This window comes from Coptis chinensis, chromosome 4 (assembly GCF_015680905.1).
Source record: "Coptis chinensis isolate HL-2020 chromosome 4, ASM1568090v1, whole genome shotgun sequence".
In the NCBI taxonomy this organism is placed as follows: Eukaryota; Viridiplantae; Streptophyta; class Magnoliopsida; order Ranunculales; family Ranunculaceae; genus Coptis; species Coptis chinensis.
In genome coordinates, this window is record NC_141459.1 from 1,118,050 (window position 1) to 1,133,773 (window position 15,724).

General features: G+C 36.3%; 2 protein-coding genes across 2 annotated transcripts; both read right to left on the reverse strand.

The window, feature by feature from the left end:
- Nucleotides 1-281: 281 nt before the first annotated feature.
- On the reverse strand, nt 282-3,098 carry LOC147501030 (mogroside I-E synthase-like). The gene is made up of 2 exons (XM_086606067.1): nt 2,418-3,098; nt 282-1,099 (listed from the first exon to the last, which is right to left on the reverse strand). Exons 1-2 carry the CDS (start codon nt 3,081-3,083, stop codon nt 368-370), a joined length of 1,398 nt encoding a protein of 465 aa, XP_086462193.1. The 5' UTR covers nt 3,084-3,098; the 3' UTR covers nt 282-367.
- A 5,339-nt stretch (nt 3,099-8,437) lies between these two features.
- LOC147501031 (mogroside I-E synthase-like) lies at nt 8,438-13,527 on the reverse strand. Its single transcript, XM_086606069.1, has 2 exons — nt 12,821-13,527; nt 8,438-9,255 (listed from the first exon to the last, which is right to left on the reverse strand). Exons 1-2 carry the CDS (start codon nt 13,466-13,468, stop codon nt 8,524-8,526), a joined length of 1,380 nt encoding a protein of 459 aa, XP_086462195.1. The 5' UTR covers nt 13,469-13,527; the 3' UTR covers nt 8,438-8,523.
- Between the last annotated feature and the right edge of the window lie 2,197 nt (nt 13,528-15,724).

Genomic DNA, 15,724 nt, shown 5'->3' on the forward strand with positions numbered 1-15,724 from the left:
TCCAATTTTGCTTGTATTCATGAGATCTTTATTCTTTATACATGAATTTGACAAATATTTCCATCTAGCCAAATCTATGAATTTTTCAGATACCAGTACGATTGACTTGTACGTAAATTGATTCACAAACATCTACCATATATCCTATTCAGGCGCTAGGAAAGAGAAGCCAAAGTGAGTATATGAAAGGTGTCCATGACTGGCAGGGTTTACAGAATCGCAATACTAATGCAAGATCATTTAACAGTGTGAATAGAGTCATAGACAAACAACACGCATAGTTTAGTGGAACTAGGATCTAATTATAGTATTCACTGGAGAGCCATTCAACAAATAGTAAATACAGTTAACTCTCAGGCCTGGCCTTTCACCGAGTGCAAACAAGTCTAGAAATAAATGTGTCAATATTCTTATCTGAGCTTCCACCTTCACCCACTGCCTCCATAGCCAATTTCTTCCACCTAATTGCATTCCTCTTAATCTCTTCCCATCTATCCCCATGCATAACATCCCAGATACAATTCTCAATCTCCTCACTTATAACAATTCCCTTCTCATCCACCTTGGCTCTAACTCCCACTCTCCAAACATCCTCGATAAACTTCGCATTGGTGGGTTGGTCAATCCATTGTGGTATTGCCACCATAGGTACGCCCAAGCTCAAAGCCTCTATGGTAGAATTCCAGCCACAATGGGTTACAAAGCATCCTAGCGCTTGGTGCGCTAGCACTTCCCACTGTGGACACCATGATACCACTAACCCTTTCTCCGACATTTCGTCCTTGAACTTGATAGGAAGCTTGTGCTCCTCTGAATCTCTAACTACCCATAAGAAGTGCTTGTTGCTCCGCTTTAGCCCCCATGCCAACTCCTCTATTTGGTTTTCTCCTAGTCTGGCTAAAGTACCAAATGATACATACACAACAGAACCAGTCTCTTTGGTATTTAGCCACTTAATGGAGGAGCTCAAATCAGCATTAATTAGATTTCGAAGATTATGAGTGCCGTCTTCAACTCCGTTATTAATGTAAAAGGAAGGCACAGCTGGTCCAATTGTGATCATCTTCTCTGGCCATTTCTCTGCCATCCAATTCACCACCTACAGCAAGTAACGTGCTTCAGTTCTTAAGAGTTGCACTAAATCCAATGGCAAACTGATAAGAGAATCAAAATATAAATAAAATAAGAAGGATAAAATTAAACAGAGAAATTAAGCAAGTACAATGTTAGTCTCTTTTGATTCGAGTCAGTATGAGTTTCTTTCTTCATTTAAGAGTAAAGCTTTGCTGATCTAATATAAAGTCATACAAGTTATAATCTACAAGCATCTCCTGGAACATCCCTACTGTACATGAGTACATGTAAAGTCGTAAAGATGTAAGGACCGTTTGGGCCGCTCACTATTTAAACGTAAATCTGCAACTGTTTCAAGATTCAAACCAATTAAAAAGTTTGCAAGGCCAAGCAGCAGAGATGTCTAAAATTAATATGTGCACAACTTTAACGATGAACTAGTACATGCTTATTGTAGTCCTAGAAAGTGGTTAGAAACTTAGAATAAGCTGTCTTCAAACTGCTTCTTCAATTTCTCGTGAGAGCATATGTTTATATATGTACTATGGTGTTTACGTGTTGTGGTGCAGGTTATCAGCTACAAGGGGAAGCACCTTATATATATATATATATATAGGTACCTTATATATATATATGCTTCCACTTTTATATATATATATATATATATAAAAGGTGCTTCGAGCATAGATGCATTTCCACTTTTCTACTTTATATATATATATATATATATATATATATATATATATATATATATGAATCTTAAAAAAGCCTTAAATAAGTCTTAAATCTAAAAACACCCACAACTTCACCTACAAAAATGATTTAAACCCTAATCTTTTGTGCATATGATTTGCTAACTATAAAGAACATCTCTACAAAAATTCAACTCGTTTGACAATTTTTAACACTGACAAAAGATGAATGCAAAAACTAGACATTTCTGGACCTTTATATATATATTCAAAAGTGGAAAACAATTTTATCTAAGTTAGAGGATATCAAACGAAATGAATTTTTGTAGAGATGTTTTTTTTATGGTTAGTAGATCATATCTTGCACAAAAAGATTAGGGTTTAAATCATTTTGTAGAAAAAAGTTGTGAGTGTTTTAGATTTGGTATTTTATTTAAGGTCCTTTTAATATATATATATATATATATATATATATATATATATATATATATATATATATATATATATATATATATATATGGTAGATTCCGTTTACAACACTTTTTATACAATACCCCCCACCGGACCCTTCAAGATGTTATATATATATTAACTTAAGATTGTAGCTATTTCCAGTAGCTATTTATATTTAGTTATAAGAATAAAATTTACCTGATCCTCCAACATGTCAAATGTGTTAAAGAGGAGAAAATCTGTTTTGTCGACATTTGAAAATTGATCCAAAACAATCTGAAGAAGAGAAGAGTCAGTTTCTTTGTCAAGAACAAAAGATGGCAACTCTTGAGTTCTAAGTAATGGCAATCCTGGCAAGGACACTGTTTGCTGTTGTACAGGGGTAATCAAAGTGCCTTGGTGAGCGTGGAAGTAGATGGCATTGACAGTGCAAGACTGAGTATAGAATGAAGCCCCAATTAAGTCGTGCCTTTTAGCTATGTCTAGAAGAAATGGTAAAACAGCACTATATATGAGGCACCTAACAGGGTACGTGGAGTGTTCATGTCTTTCAATGAGTTTCGATATGTTCTTCGTTCCAACATCTTTGAAGCTGTCCATGTACGCATCCAGACTTCCTGCTTCTGCTATACCACCTTCATCACAACCATCAGAATATGATTCACTTACAACCTTACTATCCTTGACTTCTACAGTCTTGGTGATAAACAGAGGGGTAGCTAGTGTCACTTTTACACCTTTACAAGCTAGGTTTATAGAGAAGTTCAGCATTGGCTTTATGTGGCCTTGAACAGGAAAAGGGAGCATCACTACATGGGCTCTCACACAATTCCTTTCCTCTTCCATTTCCTCCTTCTTCTGCATCTTACTTCTCCATTTCTATCATAAAGTGTCACCGGTTAGGAAGGAGAATTTTATAACGTGAGAAATTATGTGGTTTTGAATTTTCAATGATATCGAGTTAGGATTTTTAAGGGACAAAATTAAGAACTGACAATTACTTGTGGGAATTCGCTAGGACTTTCATTTCGCATTCTAGCAGCCCTTCGTTTTGACGAGACAAAATTCTTTAAATATTTTAGACCACTCCTTTGGTGGATACAAGCATTGAAAATAATTCTAGCTTTAATGTTGCTTTCAAAATTCAAACCATTATTTGTACATGCTACTTGTCACGTTGAGACGACTATTATCTGTCATGGGAAAACCATTATTTGTACATGCTACTTTTCACGTTAAGACGACTATTATCTGTCATGGGAAAACTTTGGAGTAAGTCAAGAATTCTACCAAGGGTCCTGTATTAGGCAACCACCAAATTAGATTGGGCAGCAACCCCCCCCCCCCATTAAATCCAAAAACTTTTTCTCACTGTTTTAATTCGAGTTTCAGGACAATTAAATCACCACATTGTTGTTAAGAAAGTGAAGCATTGTTCAAAACACTCGTCTGCTCTCTTGTGCAACCACCATTGTTAAAAACACTCGTTTTCTCTCTTGTGCTCTCATCAAATACCAAATACTACAGGTTTGTATTCTATTCTATTCGTTTTAATTCATTTTATTATTCAATTTCATTTAGAATGTTTGTAGTGATTATAGTGTTTATAAGGAGTTCAGTGTTCAAGTTTCTCATTTAGAATGATGTAGAGTTGAATGTTTGTAGTGATTCTAGGGTTTGAGTGTTTGTGTTATTTAAGAATGTAGTAATTTTGTTGGTTAGTTTTAGAATCTTTGGTTACTTGATTTGTCGAGAAGTATACCTGGTGCATTGTTCAAGCATTGTTTTAAGACTAGGTTCATTTGTATTAAACATAGCAATTTATCTGGTTCGATTCTATTATATATTAGAAATTGTTTGAATTTAATGATGTTTGATTTTTGTTTTAATAATCTTAGTAGTATACCAATTATGGCATTTGTTTCATTGGCGAAGTAATCCTTGTTGGAATTTTTAGAAGTTTTGGAAGTTTGAAGGTTTTGGAACTGTAATATATAGTAGTATTAAAAATCAGAATATGATTTAAATTTGAGTAAACTTATTATAGTTACTAATACTTGTTTTATTTTTCTTTATAGCAATGGGTCATCGATCAAAGAATGCCAATAATGTACCTAAATCTACATTCAAGGGTTTACAAAAGTTGTTTGGTGGCGGTGGTTCCTCTTCGGGCCACAGTATCGCGCCTGAGCCTGAGGAGAAGAGAGTTAGGGAGTCGAAAAACATTGGCTTCAATCTGTAGAGGCGATAAAAAAGCATATGATGTTGATCCTACTAATATAGGTGATGTAGAAAGAGAGAAGAATGGGAGCGGGCATCTCGGCCTCAGTGCGTAGAGGGGACCACAAAGAGGTTGTTCCAAATAATGTAGATGCTGAGAGTGATAGTGAAACTGAGAGTAAGGGGTGATATTAATGTAGAAGATTTAGATGTAGATAAAGATTTAGATGATGTAGATAAATATTTAGATGTAAATGTAAATGTGGAAGAGTGTAGTTGAAAGTGATGGGGATGATGATGGTGAGGATGGAGATGATGGGAGAAGAGTTTGGTGATGAGGACGGTGATAAAGTGTATGATGATGAGGGAGGAGGATGATGATTTGGAAGAATTTATGGAAGTTGAAGCACCGGTGGAAGTCAAAGTCGAAGCACCTCCAGTGAGAGACTATGTGAGAAAATCCAAGGATAATTTGGAGTACACGACGTGTATATGGTGGTGGCCCCACTTGAGGTAGAGCTTTTGTATGACTATCCGGGTGCATCCGCTCGATGTTTGGGAAAAAAAAGTATTATAATAGACTTAGTATCTTGATTTTTCTTTGTCTTTACAAAACATTTTGCTTCTCCTCATTAAGTCTTTATTATTTCAGCCGTAGCGTAGAGTGTTGAAGTGTGTTTCGTATCTATCCAAGTTTAAGCCAATGGGATGCCAAGAATTAGTTCAAAAGATCTCCCAGATTTGAAAATGAGCTTAAGAGGACTGGGTTTTATGATCTCGTATTTGGGTATTACAAACATCACGATCCGCCGTTGGTCGATCGTCTCTGCGTTCGTGGAGAGGTGGCATCCAGAGATCAACACCTTTCATATGCCATTTGGGGAGATGACTGTGACTTTGGATAATGTCTCCCAAATCCTAGGTGTCGCGATTAGAGGCAGAGCAGTGCGAGGGAACACAAAGTTGACCCGTGAACAATCGAAGAGTCTCCTACACCGTGCTCTGGGTATCTTGCTGCCTGTGATTAAGGCGGAGATGGACACGAGTCGGTTCATTTCAAATGTAACGCTAGAATTCTTATGGAGCCAGTTTGCAAGATATCCTTTCAAATAGTACTCCACTTTTTCGCATAGTTTAAAATATCCTTCAATTTGAGGAATTTTGACATCTAATCTCACTTAATGGGGTTTTCTAATTGAAGCTTTACTTTGTAAGTTGCCTAATAACTTAGAATTACATTTCTTTCTAAATTTTAAGGGTATTATTGTGCAAAACATTTAGTTTATGTTTTTTAAGTTTTGCAAGAATACCTGCACGGCTGCACAAGAAGAATGGTGTCAGGAAACATAGAACTTCCTAAAATAACTCATTAGTTGTTAAACTTGAAGAAGTCCAGAATAATACCCAACTTGGTTCGCATAGTTTAATTTTCCCGCTGAATGTATTCCATTAGAGACAGTCGGCTCAAATATATTGGGTTTTCTAATAATGAGCTTTGGGTCTGTACAAACTAGAAACCAAAGTTAACAATGTAATCATTGCTAATGCATGTATAGATGAAATGATGCGTTCTACAACCCATGGACTTGTCAAGAATTTCATTGAAAAGCTATAACTGTATAATTTGGAAGCAACAAGTTGTTACCTTCACATAGTCACCACATAAGACTATTTCTCATCAAAGTGACATTGTTGGTGAGAAATTATAAGGCACTGCCTAATGCAAATGTGACTTTAAAATTCGGACGGAATATTTTATTCCGTTAAAAAAAAATGCAAGGGACAAAATGAAACATCTCCATCCGAAAAAAAAGAAAAAATGTCGAAAAAACATGCAGGACGGAATAAAAAGTTCCATTCGAAGTTTATAACTCAGTAACCGTTGGAACCACACTTCAACAATATAGAAAATTAACACAAAGTAATAAAACTTTATTGATGACAGAATTGAATAGAAAGAATGAGTTTATAAACTAACACAAATAACGTAAAAAAAAAAGAGTTCGTCTACCCCGAGGATATCCTCATAGGGACGACATCCGATACCGTTGGATCCGAGATCCAACGGTCCGAAAATCAAAAACAAATTCACATTCTCTCTCTTCCTTTTTGTTTTTAATTTTCGGACCGTTGGATCTCGGATCCAACAGTATCAGCACACTCATCCCTATAGGGATATCCTCAGGGTAGCCCAAATAAAAAAAAAATTACACTTGATGATTGAGGATTGCAAAGTAATGTCCTAAAGACAAATTTCACCCCTGTCCGAGTGCTCACAGTTCTTCAAGCGTCGTCTTGCCAGGATACAACAATCAGTAATTCCAAAATGTAGCACCACAATTTTGAAGTACTAGCAAATCTTTGAATGGATTTTGTACTCTCAATGGAAAACTTCATAAAATCAATGAAGAGAAAAGAGGATAATGATTTTTTTTCGAGAGATTTGGAATGAAGATGACAAGGGTTTAAAATAAAAACGAAGTGTCTCTTCAAATAGTCACTATGTCTGTTCAAAGAGTCACTTTGTCTCTTCAAGCATGTCTCTCAAGACAAGTTTGAATTTTTTATGATTGTTAGAAAGAAGTAACCACCAAAGAACTTTTTTTAACTAACTCACAAAAGAAATTCAAATTTTCTAGAGTAAAAAACTGCTAAAACGAATTTCAAAAACTAAGTCCCACAAATCAAGCCCAAGACTCCCAAAGCTAATCATAGACCACATAATATTTAATATATACCTATGTCTATTTGCTTGGGAGTGGATTTGAACCCTCCACATCCAACTATTTCTATATTCAAAATATGCATCTCTATTCAGACGTAGATTTTTCCAAAAGTAACTATCAAAGTAGCAAGTGTTACCCTGATTGTTACCTAGTGAAGAGCTACCTTGATAGTCATCATTGCATTGGACCATTGTTTTGGGGACTTAAGGGTGACAAGTTGTTATTTTCCTTCAAAGTGACTTGCATTATAAATGCTCTAACCATCTGCAGATTGGAAGTGTGTGGAGTGTGAACCGAGGTTTTGGATGAGAGGTAGTTTGGGAGCAGATGGGCCCAAAACCTATGGAAAGCGACTCCAAATCCGCGGCCCAAAAAGAAACCATTCTCCAAATCTCCAATCATTTGACTTCAGCCGACTAGCCTAGAGCCCTATAGAGAGCATTGCCAAGCTCAAACTTGCCAATTTATCTTAGAGACCGGTTCCTCTATAACCGGGTACAGAGATTGATCTCTGTACCACACACACATCATCTCGTATCTCGGCGCACACACACATCTCGTAGCACACACACAGGTATCGAGGCACACACACCTCTCGGATTCGGATCAACGGGGAGATAACACGGTTACAGAGATTATCTTTGTACCGGTTGTAGAGATCTCGAGTCCTTTATCTTATGAAAAACTGAATCCAACGAACGAGAAGGGATGTGAGAATGAACAAAGTTTCAGAGGCCGGGAGGAACTTGAGGGCTAACTAAACTGGATACCACCAGAAATTCCAATTTTGCTTGTATTCATGAGATCTTTATTCTTTATACATGAATTTGACAAATATTTCCATCTAGCCAAATCTATGAATTTTTCAGATACCAGTAAGATTGACTTGTACGTAAATTGATTCACAAACATCTACCATATATCCTATTCAGGCGCTAGGAAAGAGAAGCCAAACTGAGTATATGAAAGGGGATTTGGCTTTCCAGTAACCGGTTACTGGGATCAAATCCCAGCAACTGTTACAAGTCACCGTTGATTTAGATCCGAGATCCGTGTGTGTGCACCGAGATCTATGTGGGTGTGCCGAGATCCGTAACCGAGACAATCCAACGGCAATTTGTAATGGTTGCTGGGATTTGATCCCAGTAACCGGTTACTATGTAGCCGGACTCAAAGAAAGGTGTCCATGACTGGCAGGGTTTACAGAATCGCAATACTAATGCAAGATCATTTAACAGTGTGAATAGAGTCATAGACAAACAACACGCATAGTTTAGTGGAACTAGGATCTAATTATAGTATTCACTGGAGAGCCATTCAACAAATAGTAAATACAGTTAACTCTCAGGCCTGGCCTTTCACCGAGTGCAAACAAGTCTAGAAATAAATGTGTCAATATTCTTATCTGAGCTTCCACCTTCACCCACTGCCTCCATAGCCAATTTCTTCCACCTAATTGCATTCCTCTTAATCTCTTCCCATCTATCCCCATGCATAACATCCCAGATACAATTCTCAATCTCCTCACTTATAACAATTCCCTTCTCATCCACCTTGGCTCTAACTCCCACTCTCCAAACATCCTCGATAAACTTCGCATTGGTGGGTTGGTCAATCCATTGTGGTATTGCCACCATAGGAACGCCCAAGCTCAAAGCCTCTGTGGTAGAATTCCAGCCACAATGGGTTACAAAGCATCCTAGCGCTTGGTGCGCTAGCACTTCCAACTGTGGACACCATGATACCACTAACCCTTTCTCGGACATTTCGTCCTTGAACTTGATAGGAAGCTTGTGCTCCTCTGAATCTCTAACTACCCATAAGAAGTACTTGTTGCTCCGCTTTAGCCCCCATGCCAACTCCTCTATTTGGTTTTCTCCTAGTCTGGCTATAGTACCAAATGATACAAACACAACAGAACCAGTCTCTTTGGTATTTAGCCACTTAATGGAGGAGCTCAAATCAGCATTAATTAGATTTCGAAGATTATGAGTGCCGTCTTCAACTCCGTTATTCATGTAAAAGGAAGGCACAGCTGGTCCAATTGTGATCATCTTCTCTGGCCATTTCTCTGCCATCCAATTCACCACCTACATCAAGTAACATGCTTCAGTTCTTAAGAGTTGCACTGAATACAATAGCAAACTGATAAGAGAATCAAAATAAATAAAATAAGAAGGATAAAATTAAACAGAGAAATTAAGAGCATCTCTAGGTGGTAGTATCACCTCCCAAATTCTTTAAATTTGCTTCCAAAACTCGGAATATCTTGGAATTCCAACTCTAGGTGGAAGCAAATTCGGTCACATCACCTGTTCAGCATTTTTGTTCGCAAATTTGGCATTTCGGATGCAGAGCAACAGTGGTAATGTCGCGTGCCATTGCAAATGTCGCCACAATTTTTTTTTTTTGACCAGCACCACGCGCCAGTGGTATTGTCGCGCGCCATTGCTAATGTCGGGCGAGTTATTTTTTTTTTATTTTTCAATTTGGTGCGATAGTAGGAATGTCGCGTGAGTGTTTTTTTTTTCAACTTTCAATTTGGTGCGACAGTGGGAATGTCGCGTGAGTGTTTTTTTCAGCTTGGGGGCGACAGTATCAATGACGCGCAAGGTAGCCATATTCTAAATTTGCGACCACTTAGAGTTGGTCAAAATTACAAACCAATTCCCCAAATTTCGTCTTCAAATTTGAAGAAAATACTACCACCACCTAGAGATGTTCTAAGCAAGTACAATGTTAGTCTCTTTTGATTCGGGTCAGTATGAGTTTCTTTCTTCATTTAAGAGTAAAGCTTTACTGATCTAATATAAAGTCATATAAGTTATAATCTACAAGCATCTCCTGGAACATCCCTTCTGTACATGAGTACATGTAAAGTCGTAAAGATGTAAGGACTATTTGGGCCGCTCACTAGTTGGCTACTATTAGAATATGTCAGTATTAGAATATGTACTATATATAAAGTCTCACGTTTCTATAAATGTGGACATCTATATCTAGTAGTTTCTATCTATTATCATGTTTGAGGTTAGTATAAATATGTAACTCTGGGTAGAGAACAAACACTCTCTCAAATTCAAGAACTCAAACCCTAATCAATCTCTAGTCTTTTTCATTGTTCTTTTTCTTGGTTTCTCTAATATATTAATATCACAACTCTCCTAGCATCACCACTAACATAGAATTTAATATGGTATCAGAGCAGGTTCAAATCAAAGTTTAGTGGTATGCTAAGAGAGAAATCCCTAACCAAAAAAAAAAAATCATTTGTTTTTCAGTCTTCAGTATAATATTCAATTCAAGTTTCAATCTTTCTCACAAGAAGAAATTCTTCTATCTCGATTCAAGTTTCAATATGGCACTGTTCATCATTACTGTTCATCATTACTATTCACAATACTATTCATCATCATGTTTAAGTATTTTAAGTTCTGGAATCTCTCGTCTCATTATTCTCTATGGTTCGAAGTAAGTTTTCAAGATTCCGCTGGTGATTAAAGTTTGTTTGAAGAATGCTAGGAGAGAGATCCGAAGTTTCTCAGTATTGGTTTCTTAGTATTGTTTAAACTGCTGATCTCCTTCTTCCAATCTCCTCTCGTCTTAGTATTGATAAGAGGGGCACAACCTCTCCGTATCTCGCAGTCTCTGAAGTTAGTATAGGACGAAGGCGTGCATGCCAAATATTGTTTTCAGTACTGTTCGGTTTTCAATCAGAGAAGAGGGCGTGCACGCACTCAACTATAGCCAAGCAAGAAGTTAGTTTTTTTTTTCAACTTTTCGATACAAACAATATTGAGTGCCAAGGCCCAATATGCCTTTGCCTGCCGAACCCAAGACGCTTCTAGCCTCCCCACATCAGGTTCCGAGATTTTTGAAGTATTATAGGGGCACACAACCTCTATCTCACAAGAAATTATTCTTTCTATTTTCCATTGTTCCAAAAGTTCGCAGTCATAAAAAGGCGCGACCCACCCTCCACTCTCTATAGTGAGTATTGTTTGATGCATGTTCTGTTAGAATTTTTTTTTTTTGTATTGGAGTATGAAGTATTGTTTTTTGAAGTGGGCATTGGTTGGTTGTATAAGTTGGTATTTGGTTTTCTCTGTTTCAAGTTCAAGTCGAAATAGACAAGCCTTTGTATGTTTCAACTTAGCCTTGTATATTCCAATTTGAGAGGGGGAATATGGAAATTTGAAGACATTCAGTAGTATATGAGTGAAGGAGAATATGAAGACGTATGAGAAAGAGTACTCATGTCTCCATATTCCAGCATGCCTTGACGAACTCTTCATGACAAGGCATATCCACTATTCAGTCTTTAGTATTTAGGTAGCAGTCAAGCCTAAACTGCAGTATTCAGTATTCAGGTAGCAGTCATGCCTAAACTGCACTCTTCAGTATCCAGGTAGCAGTCACACCTAAATTGCACATATGTTTCAGGTAGCAGTCACTCCTAAATTGCACATATGTTTCAGGTAGCAGTCAAACATAAACTGCACGTATGTTCCAGGTAGCAGTCATGCCTAAACTGCACTCATCGGTATTCAGGTAGCAGTCAAGTTATAACTGCACGAGTATTCAATATTCAGTATTCGGGAATACCCATAATAGTATTTTGTTGACATTAACAGTGATATTGATAGTAGCAACCAAGAAGCACACATCAAATCAGTGTTATTGTTTTCAATTTATATTATGACAACCATAACAGCGAATGAAATGAGTAGTAGCCAAGTAGCACGCCACTAAACCGGTGTTATGATTTCAGTTTGTGACTGGTGCACCTTCAGTATTCAGGTTAGGTCATTGCCTACACCGACAGTTTCACTTCCAGAACGTCTCAACAGTTGTTCTAGTTCTTCAACTAAAGACAGTTCTATGCGAAAGGGGGAGCAGTATTCTTATCTTTTATTTTTTGCACTCCAAGTTGTAATTTGCATAGTTTGCGTAATTACAGCTTGAGAGAGAGTATTAGAATATATCAGTATTAGAATATGTCCTATATGTAAAGTCTCACGTTTCTATAAGTGTGGACATCTATATCTAGTAGTTTCTATTATCATGTTTAAGGTTGGTATAAATATGTAACTCTGGGTAGAGAACAAACACTCTCTCAAATTCAAGAACTCAAACCCTAATCAATCTCTAGTCTTCTCCATTATTCTTTTCTTGGTTTCTCTAATATATCAATGTCACAACTCTCCTAGCATCACCACTAACATAGAATTTAACAGCTACCAAGTAGAGGGGAAACGTAAATGTAAATCTGCAACTGTTTCAAGATTCAAACCAATTAAAAAGTTTGCAAGGCCAAGCAGCAGAGATGTCTAAAATTAATATGTGCACAACTTTATCGATGAACTAATACATGTTTATTGTAGTCCTAGAAAGTGGTTAGAATAAGCTGTCTTCAAACTGCTTCTTCAATTTCTCGTGAGAGCACATGTTTATATATGTACTATGGTGTTTACGTGTTGTGGTGCAGGTTATCAGCTACAAGGGGAAGCACCTTATACTTCCAGCATAGATGCATTTCCACTTTTCTACCAATATAAACACAGAATATATCCTCTGTTCACTATATATATAGTAACCTAAGATTGTAGCTATTTCCAGGAGCTATTTATATTTACTTATAAGAATAAAATTTACCTGATCCTCCAACATGTCAAATGTGTTAAAGAGGAGAAAATCTGTTTTGTCGACATTTGAAAATTGATCCAAAAGAAACTGAAGCACAGAAGAGTCAGTTTCTTTGTCATGAACAAAAGATGGCAACTCTTGAGTTCTAAGTAATGGCAATCCTGGCAAGGACACTGTTTGCTGTTGTACAGGGGTAATCAAAGTGCCTTGGTGAGCGTGGAAGTAGATGGCATTGACAGTGCAAGACTGAGTATAGAATGAAGCCCCAATTAAGTCGTGCCTTTTAGCTATGTCTAGAAGAAATGGTAAAACAGCACTATATATGAGGCACCTAACAGGGTACGTGGAGTGTTCATGTCTTTCAATGAGTTTCGATATGTTCTTCGTTCCAACATCTTTGAAGCTGTCCATGTAGGCATCCAGACTTCCTGCTTCTGCTATACCACCTTCATCACAACCATCAGAATATGATTCAATTACAACCGTACTATCCTTGATTTCTACAGACTTGGTGATATACAGAGGGGTAGCTAGTGTCACTTTTACACCTTTACAAGCTAAGTTTATAGATAAGTTCAGCATTGGCTTTATGTGGCCTTGACCAGGAAAAGGGAGCACCAGTACATGGGCTCTCACACAATTCCTTTCCTCTTCCATTTCCTCCTGTACATCTTACTTCTCCATTTCTATCATAAAGTGTCACCGGTTAGGAAGGAGAATTTTATAAACACATAAATATGGTGGGCGCATAACGTGAGAAATTATGTGGTTTCGAATTTTCAATGATATCGAGTTAGGATTTTTAAGGGACAAAATTAAGAACTGACAATTTACTTGTGGTTGTGGGAATTCGCTAAGACTTTCATTTCGCATTCTAGCTGCCCTTCGTTTTGACTAAGACAAAATTCTTTAAATATTTTAGACCACTCCTTTGGTAGATACAAGCATTGAAAATAATTCTAGCTTTAATGTTGCTTTCAAAATTCAAACCATTATTTGTGCATGCTACTTGTCACGTTGAGACGACTATTATCTGTCATGGGAAAACCATTATTTGTACATGCTACTTTTCACGTTAAGACGACTATTATCTGTCATGGGAAAACTTTGGAGTAAGTCAAGAATTCTACTAAGGGTCCTGTACCGGTAACAACCTTTCTAACCGGTATCATCTCTCGCGCACTCACCCACCAAAAAAACCTTCGAGATACAAAAACCAAAAACTTTTTCTCACCGTTTTAATTCGAGTTTTAGGGCAATTAAATCACCACATTGTTGTTAAGAAAGTGAAGCATTGTTCAAAACACTCGTCTGCTCTCTTGTGCAACTGCCATTGTTAAAAACACTTTCGTTTTCTCTCTTGTGCTCTCATCAAATACCAAATACTACAGGTTTGTATTCTATTCTATTCGTTTTAATTCATTTTATTATTCAATTTCATTTAGAATGTTTGTAGTGATTATAGTGTTTGTAAGGAGTTGAGTGTTCAAGTTTCTCATTTAGAATGATGTAGAGTTGAATGTTTGTAGTGATTGTAGGGTTTGAGTGTTTGTGTTATTTAAGAATGTAGTAATTTTGTTGGTTAGTTTTAGAATCTTTGGTTACTTGATTTGTTGAGAAGTATACCTGGTGCATTGTTCAAGCATTGTTTTAAGACTAGGTTCATTTGTATTAAACATAGCAATTTATTTGGTTCGATTCCATTATCTATTAGAAATTGTTTGAATTTAATGATGTTTGATTTTTGTTTTAATAATCTTAGTAGTATACCAATTATGGCATTTGTTTCATTGGCGAAGTAATCTTTGTTGGAATTTTTAGAAGTTTTGGAAGTTTGAAGGTTTTGGAAGCGTAATATATAGTAGTATTAAAAATCAGAATATGATTTAAATTTGATTAAACTTATTATAGTTATTAATACTTGTTTTATTTTTCTTTATAGCAATGGGTCATCGATCAAAGAATGCCAATAATGTAGCTAAATCTACATTCAAGGGTGTCTGAAAGTTGTTTGGTGGCGGTTGGTTCCTTCGGTCATAGTGGTTTTGAGCTGAGGAGAAGAGAGTTAAGGAGTCGAAAACATTGGCTTCAATCCGTAGAGGCGATAAAAAAGCATATGATGTTGATCCTACTAATATAGGTAATGTATAGGTGATGTAGAAAGAGAAAAGAAGGGAATTTTTCGAGAAGTATACCCTCGGTGTAGATTGTTCAAAGATTGTTTTAAGAATAATTCATTTGTGCTAAACATAGTTCCCGATTTATCTGGTTCGATTCCATTATCTATTTAAATTTTTGAAACCGAAATTTTTGATTTTTGTTTTAAAATTTCCAAAATTCCAATGAATGAAATTTGAATATAATAGAGTCGAATCCTTTAATGAATTTTTAGATTTTTGGAAGTTTCGAATTCCGAAAATTCACGAAATCCCAATATATAGTAGTATTAAATATCGTAATATGATTTTAATTTAGAAAATTTAGATGTAGATAAAGATTTAGATGTAAATGTAAATGTAGTAATGGATGGTGGGAAGAGTGTAGTTGAAAGTGATGGGGATGATGATGGTGAGGATGGAGATGATGGGAGAAGAGTTTGGTGATGAGGGCGGTGAAAAGTGTATGATGATGAGGGGGAGGAAAATGATGATTTGGAAGAATTTATGGAAGTTGAAGCAAGTAAAAAATATCAAAATATATGATCCTTGGAATATCTATCTATATTTCAGAAAAAGATATTTAAATATCAGATATGTTTAGAGATATATATCATTTGACTATATCGGGTATATTTCGATAATATTTGCGATATTTGTAGATACTTATAGATATTTGGTGATATTTTGTATATATAACAATTTTATTTAATATTTACCATTATATTTCAAATAAATATAAATAATGTATCATGAT

What these genes read in the sequence shown, in the direction of transcription:
- LOC147501031 (XM_086606069.1), bottom strand. Translation starts at nt 13,468, where the DNA reads ATGGAAGAGGAAAGGAATTGTGTGAGAGCCCATGTACTGGTGCTCCCT. An exon ending in TTGACATGTTGGAGGATCAG is followed by an intron (nt 9,256 to 12,820) that starts GTAAATTTTATT and finishes TACTTGATGTAG; the next exon opens with GTGGTGAATTGGATGGCAGA.
- LOC147501030 (XM_086606067.1), bottom strand. Translation starts at nt 3,083, where the DNA reads ATGCAGAAGAAGGAGGAAATGGAAGAGGAAAGGAATTGTGTGAGAGCC. An exon ending in TTGACATGTTGGAGGATCAG is followed by an intron (nt 1,100 to 2,417) that starts GTAAATTTTATT and finishes TACTTGCTGTAG; the next exon opens with GTGGTGAATTGGATGGCAGA.